General features: G+C 33.6%; 1 protein-coding gene across 4 annotated transcripts in view; it reads left to right on the forward strand.

The window, feature by feature from the left end:
• LOC139522963 (sodium-coupled monocarboxylate transporter 1-like) overlaps positions 1-12,478 on the forward strand; it is a 56,212-nt gene that overhangs the window by 18,509 nt on the left and 25,225 nt on the right. The window contains exon 1 of one of the 4 annotated variants that reach the window (XM_071316649.1): positions 59-686. The exons of 2 other annotated variants lie outside the window; for them this stretch is intronic. In XM_071316649.1, the coding sequence (XP_071172750.1) occupies positions 330-686 (357 nt within the window). In that variant the 5' untranslated portion in view covers positions 59-329. Of the gene's footprint in view, positions 1-58; positions 687-12,478 lie in introns of those variants that run through there. One more of the 4 variants, XM_071316647.1, reaches the window with a different exon arrangement.

Genomic DNA, 12,478 nt, shown 5'->3' on the forward strand with positions numbered 1-12,478 from the left:
TGTTAACCTGATAAGGTAATCGCTCCAGTGCTAAATAACTATGTTCAACATGATGATTTTGTTGTTTTTTCGTAACAATATCTGTTAAATACTATCTTTTACTTGCAAATTACTTAACCACTGCTCCAAAGAGATATTTTTTTATCCAAACTATTTCTTGAACAATGTGTACGGTTTTATTCACAAATTTTCACGGAAATGGGATGACACTTTTAAAACGAGTTTTTTTTATATCTCCAATTTATACACCTGTGCAAAAATGGGCACAATATACCTGTTTGTGAATTCAAGTAAATGTAAACTTACAAATTTTAGTGGATTTTAAATATATGCGCACCGAAATACCTTTAAAGATGACAACATTTCATATCATTGACTATATTATTTTTATTTTGACGCTACTAATTTCTTCAGCAATTGGAATCTTTTATGCATGGAAGGACAAAAAATGTCAGAATACAACAGACTTTTTACTAGGAGGGAGAAAAATGCCTCTGTTTCCTGTTGCCCTGTCACTGATGGCAAGTTTTCTGTCTTCTGTTTCCGTACTTGGAGTTCCTACAGAAATCTTCTACAATGGCGCCATTTATTGGGTCGGAGCGTTTTCTGCCTTTCTTTTTATTCCATTTACTGTTCACTTCATCTTACCGGTTTTATATAATGCTGGATTATCAAGTGCTTTCGAGGTAAGATTTTTATTAAGAAAGATATTCAGTAAATTTTCATATAGTTTGCACGACTTATGTTGTGTCGGATATATCTTCATTGAAAAAAAGCGCGCGATCTTTCTCGTGCTATGTCGTTCCTTCATTTATAAAAAAAAAATGATTTTTATCTCAGCTCTATTTTATCTGGTTTTATTTTGCCCCGATGCATGCTTTTAAAATTTTGTTAAGTAATTAAGTACCGTATTTTTGTGAAGATACTCTTTAGTTTAGATCTACAAATGAGATCTTCAATAAAAAGATGCGGAAAATTGATGTAATTACATCAAGATGATATGAAATATTTCATATTACTACTAAATGTCGATAGATTCAAGCGTATATTGATATACGTAAAATGTAACAAACACACTTCAAAGAGCTTTGCTTCCGATGAAAGTAGAGGAAAAAGTCATGAAATAATTTAAAGTCTTCAAGTCTATATTATTGGTTCGCAGCACCGTAAATAGAAGGAGGGGGATCTCTTAGTTTCACCTTAATGATAAAAAAAAGTCTGCACATAAGCTTTTAAATTCACAGTATACTGTACTTCTTTAAACCATTACGTTTTAACCAAATTAATTGTTATAGATTAAAATCAGGGTCAGGCAATTTTTTGGAAAATTGTGTGTTGTAATTTATTTTGAATCGTTGCTTTATACGAAATGTGTTACATGTAATGTAAAAAACTATTATTTCAGTAAGTAAATTCGATTTGAAAAAAAAATATTTAAATACTAGTTTATTATCCTTTACATGCTCATAAAACATTTTTCGGTAGAAATCACTATTCAATATTTTGGGAATTGTCATACATTTATGTGCTAGACCTTCGAATGTGTAGAATGTAGAAAAACTGTCTAAAAAATGTGTTATTTTTACAACTATAAACCATCACCACCTTGCGATAATTCTTGCCAAGCGAATTATCGATATAGGTATCTTTATTGCATACAAACTTGAAAGCAGGGTCAGATGTGATTAGTTTAAAGTAAATATATTCGGAGAAAAGTTGTTGTCAAGATTTGTCTAATGTAGCAATTGATTAAAATGATGGAAAAAGATAAAAAAAAAATAATATCATAGCCTATAAAAGCCTTGTAATCATATACAATATCAAGTGTCAGTGATTTATTTTTATATGAATGTGTTAGCGGCAATAAGTGAAATTAGGCATTTAGATTAAATCCTAGCAGTCAGGATTGTACTTCGTAAAAATTATCTCCCCATTACGCCAGTTCATTTTCATAATCGTAGAAATGGAAGCCATTGTAGGGATGACGAGCTGCCAATTCTGCTCTTGAAAAACGATAAATTTATCCACGTAGCACCATTACGATCCTTATATGTCAGTTGTTTTTAAAAGACAAATGTATCTACTGGCTAATAAGCATCAGTTAAAGGTGCACTCGATTTTCTCTTTTCGATATAATTGTTACCCATTTTTTTGGAATTTTTTCGTGAGTCATTTCCTGAATGGAAGAGCAGACACGAAAATTACTGAACTTATAGATTGATATGTTCTCCGTCCATGGTAAAAAAAAATCGGAGGTTATGCATTTTCTACACCCAACTTGATAGATACCCAAGCCGTCGACTTGATATATAATTGTTCTGCATTGCTATGTAAAAGATAAATGAAAACTTATGCATTGAGAAGAAAATTGTCGTTTAGATTAACTTTTGAAATTTTTGTTACTATAGTAAACATTACTGTTAGCATTTATCGCCTTCTCCTAACAAAGAGTTTCGATTCTTTTGTTCTATTTCAACTGGGTTTCCGCCTGCTAGGCAATAAGTTATACACGCCTATAGGTAGTAAGTCTATTGCCTAAATAATGTTAGGCATTATTCTTAAATGCTAGGATTTAAACTTAAATCCTAGAAATCGTATCCAGGCATTAATGCTAAAATGAAAATAAGAGTAAATTCATTCAAAGTTTAAATACATTCTGTATATAATAAAATAGTGTCTCGTTAGCAGTCTTATTGCAAGAAGTGATGTTTGGTAATAGGTTGAATAATCATCATCAGATTTCTGAAAATAAGCTTGATGAATCCAAATTTCAGGCAATAACTTAAATTCATTCAAAGTTTAAATACATTCTGTATATAATAAAATAGTGTCTCGTTAGCAGTCTTATTGCAAGAAGTGATGTTTGGTAATAGGTTGAATAATCATCATCAGATTTCTGAAAATAAGCTTGATGAATCCAAATTTCAGGCAATAACTTAATGTCTAGCCGTTACCTTATTGCCTATGATTTAAGCTTAGTACCTTATTTCTCTTATTGCCGCTAACATATGCTTAACGGTCGTCGTAGTAGCTCATTCACCAGTGACATTGCAGACTAAATGCGTTGCTGTTGCACCTGAATTGTAATAAAATTTAGAATGGAAACGGGAAATTTGTCGAATAGACTACAATCCGACCAAAGAGCAGACAACAGCCGAAGGCCACCAATGGGTCTTTAATGCACGAAACTCCTGCACCTGGAGGCGTGCTTCAGCTGAGTCCTAACAAAAGTGTAAACTAGTTCAGTCATTGTGGACGACATACTAGACTCCGAAATATACACAAGAAACTAAAATTAAAAATCATACAAGACTAACAAAGGCCAGAGGCTCCTGACTTGGGACAGGCGCAAAAATGCGTTGGGGTTAAACATTGTTTTTTTTAGATCTCAACCCTCCCCTATACCTCTGAACCTACTTTCTCATCTACCGTACTTTAACTGTAAAAAATAAACATGTCAAATAAATGCTTGTATATAATAATTTACGCTTAGCTGCGCTGTGTGTGTCGTTTTGTTAAGATCAATGTATTTAAATTTTCTTCTGTAAGTTTTGGTTTGTATTATTGACGCTTTCATTTCCATTTAATTTTACATTATTCAATGAAACATTAGACAAGTTAGATAATGTTGACAGGTTACACTTGACAGTCGATAGTCGAATTGTTGATATTCAAGGATAAGTGGGATTGTTAGCGTGGGTAGGGCTATTCACTTGTATTATAAGTACACAAATAGCCTTTATAACATACTAGCTGATAAACAGATACTCACTGTTATTAAAAATATACCAGACGCCTTCAAAAGGGTTTATTTCTAAAAATCATGTTTATGTCTTTTTTAATTTTAAATATATTTAAGTTGATGCTCTGAAAAGCCTGTGAATAATTAAAATTAGAGCATATGCACTTTCTCTAACAAATACTGTAAACATATTATACACCAGAATATATTAGTCTCTGAAAAATTCATATGTATCTAATACAGAATTTTGAATTCTTTCACAGACACTTCTATACCGTTAATTAACTTGTATATCGAATAGTATCGCAGCGACAAGTGATAGTGAAATAAACGTCTTCAAGCCATTGTTCCACTACTAAATTGTCTATTCTTCTTACCAGCACACTTGGTACAATTAAAATCTGATAATAAATTGTTCAAATAAGGCCTTCGAAAATAGTGGAATTAATTACTTTTGGAGTGTCAAGAATTCGTTGGAAGTACTTGATAAATTGCATGCTTATATTGGTGATTTTAAATCTGTTCAAAGTTTTGATTTTTCTACCCTGTATACCACATTGCCTCACATTCTCATTAAGAAAAAATTCACACACCTAATTAAATGGGCATTTAAAAAGTCAGATTGTGAATATATATGTTCAAACTCTTTTAAGTCATTTTTTAGTAGCAATAAACAAAAAAACGATGTCAATTGGACATGCTTTGATACTATATATGCCCTTGAATTTTTACTAGATAACATTTTTGTTCGCTTTGGGAATTCCGTATATCGTCAGATTATCGGAATTCCAAAGGGGACTAACTGTGCACCACTTATTGCGGACCTGTTTTTGTATTGCTATGAGTTACAATTTATAAAAAAAATAAGCAAAGACCCATCGAAACAACATCTGATAAACAAATTTAACAATACTTTTAGATATTTGGATGATATTTTGGCTCTCAATAATGACGACTTCAGTATGTATATTAAAGAAATTTATCCTGCTGAACTTACTTTAAATAAAGCTAATACTAACAATGACCACTGTCCTTTCCTCGATCTTGATATCTATATCACTAACGGAAAGCTGAATACTAAAATTTATGATAAAAGAGATGATTTTTCATTTTCTATCGTTAATTATCCATTTTTAGATGGTGACGTTCCCTTGTCACCATCTTACGGTGTTTATATATCTCAACTTGTACGATTCGCTCGTGTATGTACATGTAACAATGTTTTAGATTTTAACGAGAGAAATTTATGTATTACTAATAAAATTATTACACCAGGGTTTTCGATATCACAAACTAGTTAAAACATTTACTAAATTTTATCATCGGTATATAAGGACATCATTCGTAATAATAGCTCGACATGCAGACTTCTTATACGTTCAGGTATTTCACATCCAATTTTTTATGGAAATATTCTTTATAAAGCCCAAAGGTGTCAGTATTCACCTCAAAAACTAACAAAACCTTTGAATAGACTTATTAAGAAGGGATATAGTTACGATACTGTTGTCAGGTCATTAAAGATTGCATATGTTGGCGTTAATATTGATTCACTTATAGGGTCTTTGCATCAGAACTAAACACATTTTTTCAAAAACCATGACACGGGTTATGTTCTTCTCATATATGTTATGATGGTATGATACTAAACCCCTAACGGGAAGGATTGTGCCTGATGTTCATATGATGAAATCATAATCTTTCAGTCAGTTTAATTGAAGTCTGGAGCTGGCATGTCAGTTAACTGCCAGTAGTCTGTTGTTATTTATGTATTATTGTCATTTTGTTTATTTTCTTTGGTTACATCTTCTGACATCAGACTCGGACTTCTCTTGGACTGGATTTTAATGTGCGTATTGTTATGCGTTTACTTTTCTACATTGTCTAGAGGTATAGGGGGAGGGTTGAGATCTCACAAACATGTTTAACCCCGCCGCATTTTTGCGCCTGTCCCAAGTCAGGAGCCTCTGGCCTTTGTTAGTCTTGTGTTATTTTAATTTTAGTTTCTTGTGTACAATTTGGAAATTAGTATGGCGTACATTATCACTGAACTAGTATATATTTGTTTAGGGGCCAGCTAAAGGACGCCTCCGGATGCGGGAATTTCTCGCTAGATTGAAGACCTGTTGGTGACCTTCTGCTGTTGTTTTTTTCAATGGTCGGGTTGTTGTCTCTTTGGCACATTCCCCATTTCCATTCTCAATTTTATAAAATGAATTATATTTAATGTAACACTTAAAAAATTGAACAATACAACGTCTTAGAACAGAAAAGATATTCAATGATAACTATTATACTAGTATAAACATCAATTTAAGATATAGAGACGTCCAACGTTTTGGCGCGTGTAACGGACGGACTCCAACACGAAATTATCTATAACACATCTTTTGACAGGTAATTAAATTTGCTTCATATATTTTGACATTATTTTTTGCAGCCATAAATATTCATAGATCGATTTATAATTATGTCTGTCAAATTTTGTCTGCACTTGCATTTAAATACAGATTGTATTAATGAAATTCCCCTTAAAAAAGTGTCAGCACAATATATTTTCATAACATTCTTCAATTGCAGACTTAATGAACCTGCCATAAAGCCAAGACGGTATTAAGTATTTATTACATTTTTTAAGATTAGACATGTTATAAAAGACAATACGATTTCATGATAATTCTAGCAGGATGGCAACTGCAACCTTTTTGTACTTATTTTAACCTCTATGATGCTTTAGCAAAGTTTGGTACCTGTATTAATTTTGTCGAAAAATGACTCAAGTTCTCAAGTTTTCAAACTTGGGAACAAATTCATCAAACAATTTAACAATTATTGCAGAGAACAACTACAACGTTGGTTGAACCTTCTATGAGGTTTCAGACATCTAGAGTGGAAAATTGTAAGAGTTCATTAGACAAAACTGTAACCCTCTTTTGTAAAATAAGCTTCTCAAGAATGCGTCCATAGTATACGGATGCCCCACTCGCACTGTCATTTTCTATGGACCGGAAATTTGGGTCAAAACTCTAATTTTGCATTAAAATAACAAAAATCATATCATAGTAAACATTGAGTTAATTGTACTTCAATTTCCTCAAAAACTATCGTGACCAAAAACTTTAACCTGCAACGGGACAGACAGACGGACCACTGAAATAACGAAGGAACGGACAGACGAACGGACACACAGACCGAAAAACATAGTGACCTAGGTTGAGCATAAAAACAAAATGTTAAACATGCGATAAAAGGTGCACAGTTCAACAATTAAACATTTTATTCATACTTTCTAAAAAGATGAAGTGAACCAATATAAATAAATTTAACTGAAAACAAACAATAGTAGGTGTTAATATAAGTAGGTAGGTGTTAATATAAGTAGGTAGGTGTTAATATAAGAAAATGTTATCATATTTTGATGTTTTTTGTGTCAAATTTGCCATGCTGTCAATTTTGTAAATTTGTGATTTTTCGAAATGCATATTATTTCAACTTTTTTTGTTGTAAATGATTGAAAAAATACATATTTAAGAAATTTGAAAAGACAAAAATGATATGGGATCCCAGATAGCAATACTTTGTTGGGCCAACATTGGTGATTGGTTGGCACAGTTGGTAAATAGTTGGCGTTGGCAGCACAACAAGAAACCGACGTTGGCCCAACAAAACTCAGCCAACAGTTATTTTGACACTATTGGCCCCTTGTTGGCCCAACGACTTTCCACCAACTGTCATTTTGGTGTTATTGGCCCAGTGTTGGCCCAACATTTGCTTACCAATTGTTATTTTTAAAGTAGCTTGCCCAACGATATTTGACTTACGTTATCCATTGGTTCAGTGTAAGATCTTCTGACTGAAATTACTGAACCAATTTTATTCGAACTTTATTTGAATGATTCTATCAGTCTATGTTATCGTAGAGAATATAGATTGTGTTTGAAGGGCATTGAGGACTTAGTAAAAAATCAAATAATAAAGTCTTCCCAAATAACTATTTTAAACCGTCTGTGCCAAGAGCTAGAAAATTCTTAGTATTTTGAATAATTCAAAAGTTTTTAAAACAGTATATTTATAAAAAAAAAAAAACATATCATTGATATTTCATGACAATATTGAAATATGAGCCAACATTGTGCCAACAATATGCCAACGTATTAAGTTCTTATCTCCCCGTATTATACCACAGATTTTTTTTTTTTAGATATTATTTCAAAGTGCAAACCAAAAAATGTGCTCTTCATTCTCTTTATCTAATATTTTCAAATCTGTGTAGTCATTTAAATGTATTTATCTTAATGATTGAATAATTTTATGCACAAACAAAAAATACTTAAAACCAGCCCAAAAAAACAAATAAAATTTGAATATAGTTTCTGCAAGTTGTTAAACCAATCAACTGATCTCAGCTGCTCATTTGACACGAGTGTGTTATCACACTCTCCACATGACAGCCGAGATTAACCTGCCAATATAATATACATTATATACTTAAGATAAATATTTTTTAATACATAACATGAAATGCATGAAAAACATATTTGACAGACTGAATACATCGTTGGCATACTGCTATTCGACCAACAGTGGTCCAACATAATTTTAAAACTAGACGACGTTGGTAGACTGTTGGCAAACAGTTGACATTGTTGGCAGATTGTTGGCAAATAGTTAACCTTGTTGGCATACTGATGTTGGGCCAACTGAGGGCCGATGAGCAAAATGACGTTGGCCCAACATAGTTTTCCAACATTGGCCCAACAATGTTGCCAACAGAATGCCAATATTGGCCCAACACATGTTTGCTATCTGGGATGTACATGATTCTTGTAAAATCATTTTTTGCACCCCTCTTCCATTCTCTCAAAATTTGACTAATAAGACTGCCTTGATTGGTCGTAAAATTTGAAAACTGGATTACTGAAAAACACACAATTTTTTCACAGAGTTATGTTTGTTTATAATATATTTTGAATTCATTGATATTTTCCACTTGTATCACATGTTTTGGAAATAATTCAAGAACGAGATTTCAACGAGACTGAAACGTCAGAAGAATACATCATTAAGAGTACAATTTGTTTTAACATTGAAATACATTCTGTCTTACCAAACAGAAAATGAAATAGCAATTATATATAATACTGGATACTTCTATCAAATTACTAAAAAAAAAACAAGATATATTTAATATTAAAAAAGTCTCGATGAATCTGCATCTTGATCTAGACACGATGATGAGAATGAATAGTCCCTATTTCAATTGTATGAACAGTCTGGTTAAGGTGACATACATGTATCTAGAAACCCATTCCATGCACATCTCAACTTTGAGTTTAACTTCCAATCTTTAAACGACTGGTACCGTTTGGTCTAACTTTAAACACATAGAGTGCTGTTATGAATGGACATGGTATTTCATGTTGTGTTGTCTTGATTCCAAGCCAATTGGTTATTTAGTCCGACCGATTGGTGCAGATATAGAGAAGAATTGCTCACTTGATGAGGAAAGCATGAAACTTTGCACAGTAGTTCTTGGTAGTATACCATTTGATTTTAGCTATGGACCCACTCAGAAAAATCTAATATGTCTGCCATTTTCAAGATGGCGGAAAAACGTTATAAATATTAAGATTGTCCGCAAGGTATTTTAAATAATTTCGAAAATTAAAGTAATGATCCTTAAAAAATGGTCCTCAAGTTCTTGAATTTGTTATCAATTAATTTTTAAATATAAATAAAATAGTTTGGGTTATTTCTAGAACGCATACATTTGCAAATATGGCTGCATATATACAAAAAAAACAACAAATAATGAAAATCAAATTGATAATCAATATGTAAGATGTTATTGTAAATGTTCTTTCATCGCTTTCAGTTATAATGGTTGGAATGAAATAGGTTGTAGTGAGTCGATTGAACATTGATATATAGGTCGGTTAAATGTGGCATATTAGGTAACTTATCTGAACTTTTAGGCAGTGCCGAGGGCATCTTGTCTAGTGGTGTCTCGTCAATGCCACATCTTATGTCAGTTATCAAGTTTCATCTGTCGTGCCCACTATATCGTCAAATTATTCTATGAAACCAATATCTATAGGTGTAGCTTTCTTCAGGCGGATGCGACAATTGTCATCATTTCAAATGAATAAGGGACAACAATTTTTTTTTCAACTAGTCAGCGGGCATGGTTATTAGACGAACTCCTGGTTAGCACTTTTATTAGTTTTACTGAATGATAATAGTCATTTCAGAGTTTGGCGGAACTGTGATTGTTTGTTTCATGCAAACTTGCTGAGTTAAAATCTCACCTCCACTGTTAACAAATGCCGCATGTTTCACTTTGTTGTTGATGGTAAGTGTGGGAGTACTCAGACTTATCACTGCGCCCAGTGTGTCCAAAATATCTAGCCCAAGTATATCATTGTCTGTTAAGGGCGCTTTGCATACATCCCATTTTATGTTTTTTTCTATCAATGTCGAGAGAGGTTGTTCTTTGAAATCTTCCCAGAAACCAGCTGTTCAACCAAATCTCGTTACGGTCTCCATATCTTTAATGTCTAAGAAAAAATTCTCATTCAGTAATGTTATTATTGCAACAGTGTCCACATTTATGCTCACATTCTGGTCACATATAATATCTCGTATTGCTAGGCTATTTATAATGGTTAGTCTTGATGACAATATCGGAAGAAGACGTGGGCCTTTGTTCGGTTTTGTCATGAGGTGATATTTCATGGCAAATAGACTTTGGAATCGAGCGTTGGCCTACTGGTCCGACCCGTTGTTGTTTAAAGATTCCGTTGTTGGGTTGAAGGTGGCTGTTGCCTGAAATAACTGCGATTTCTGGAGTTTTTCCGTGGACATGCTAACCGTTGTCCTTATGGACTTTATCATCTTTGGTTTGGTATGGTTGTTTCTGGTCGATATGCTTTACACTTGAATTTATCTGGCGATCTACTGCGATTATATGGATATGGGCTCTTCAATTTGTCTCTATTTATCAGATGATCTTCCTTTGATATGGTAATCTTCCACTATTATATTGATCAGAAGGCCCAATGTTATATTGATCGGCCAATCCACTGTTACGCTGATTAGTTGAAAGCATAACACCAGCTAGTTTTGTGACAATTTGAGTGAGGTTACGAACCATTTTCCAAAGCACTGCTCATATTTCCTTTATCGGTCGGTGATACTACTCCATCAGCAGAGAAGACTTGCCGATGGGCATAATTGACTGTTTTTTGTCCATATACTGCTATCTGGTTGGATATTGAGGTTTTCAATTGTTTAAACGCCTTGTTGATCGTTTCAGCTGAATTTGATGCGACTGTCATACAAGTGAGAGGTTTAGCTAGCTATAAAACCAGGTTCAATTCACCATTTTCTACATTTGAAAATGCCTGTACCAAGTCAGGAATATGACAGGTCTTGTCCATTCGTTTTTGATGCGTTTTGTTATTTGATTTTGCCATGTGATTATGGACTTTCCGAATTGATTTTCCTCTGAGTTCAGTATTTTTGTAATTTTACTTTTTTCTACGTTCCTCTCTTTTACATGCCTTGCAGAATCTTTATCTTTAGAAGGAATGCGTTGGTTCCAACCTGGTCTGAATGTTTTTTTTTTTATAAATCAATTTTAATTTCAATGCTATGGGAAAAAACAGCTCGAATCCGGTTCTTTGAACCCAGAATGTACTTGCCATCGTGTATATTCTCTCTCCAAAAAGGAGTCTGAAGAAGAGCTGATGCCACTCTCCATTAGTTTCCTTTGGCCTTTCCTGGATTGGTCAGTGGAGTCAGCTTACTGTAACGTTGTGGCAAGCCTGTTAGAGCTCCAGAAGCTGATGATGTTGTCATAATTGGAGTAATAAATGTGGGAGGAGGAGGATTTGTCATTGACTCGACAGGGATGATACCGTTAGTAGGCTAAGCAGTCAGCATGGAAGAAACTTGATAGATCAACTTGCAGCCAATTGTTTCTGTAATGGTGTTCAGCTCTGAACCACATATGATTGATTTATAGTAGGTTGTAAGTGTCCGTAAGAAGACACATAAACCTTTTGGTGGTATCCTTTATCAGTACTAGAGGTTTCTGTTCTTAAATGGAGGTTGTTGTTGAATGATTTGAACTGTCTCATCAGGGCAAAGGGCCCTGCAATAGGACTATCGACTTTAGGTGAAGACACCATATTTGCATTCAACAGAGTTTGTGCGGTTGATGGCTCATGTGAATTATTGGGGAAAGATCTAAGGCAAGAAGTTTGTTATATACTTTTGGTGTACTTGTGTTGTACTGGCTTAAAGGTCGAATTTTGGCTTAGATGATGTGCCCATTGCAGTAACCTTTTTCTTCTTTATTTCGCTTCTCCAATAATTCACTTACAACAGATGCCATTTTTTTGAAAGTATCTTGCTGTTCAAATGCACTTTTAAATTGAACTGTGTCTCCTTCCTCAGTTGTTGTCAGCTCATCCATCCGTCTCACCACATCATTGAATTTTGTCATTGTTTTGACCGTCAATTCCGCCAAGCGCTTACTACAAGCCTTGTGGTCTATCATCTGTTTAGACTGCTGAAGTTGCTGATATATTGCTCCGATCTGTTCATTATTAATATATATTGCCTCTCTGTTCAGCTTGCTTCGTTATGAGACCATAACATATTCTATCAATTCATGCTTCGCTCTGTTTTATATTGCGGTCAATCTCAGCTGTTCTTTAAGCAATAGATTTC

The sequence above is a fragment of the Mytilus edulis genome, chromosome 5 (genome assembly GCF_963676685.1).
Source record: "Mytilus edulis chromosome 5, xbMytEdul2.2, whole genome shotgun sequence".
NCBI lineage: Eukaryota > Metazoa > Mollusca > Bivalvia > Mytilida > Mytilidae > Mytilus > Mytilus edulis.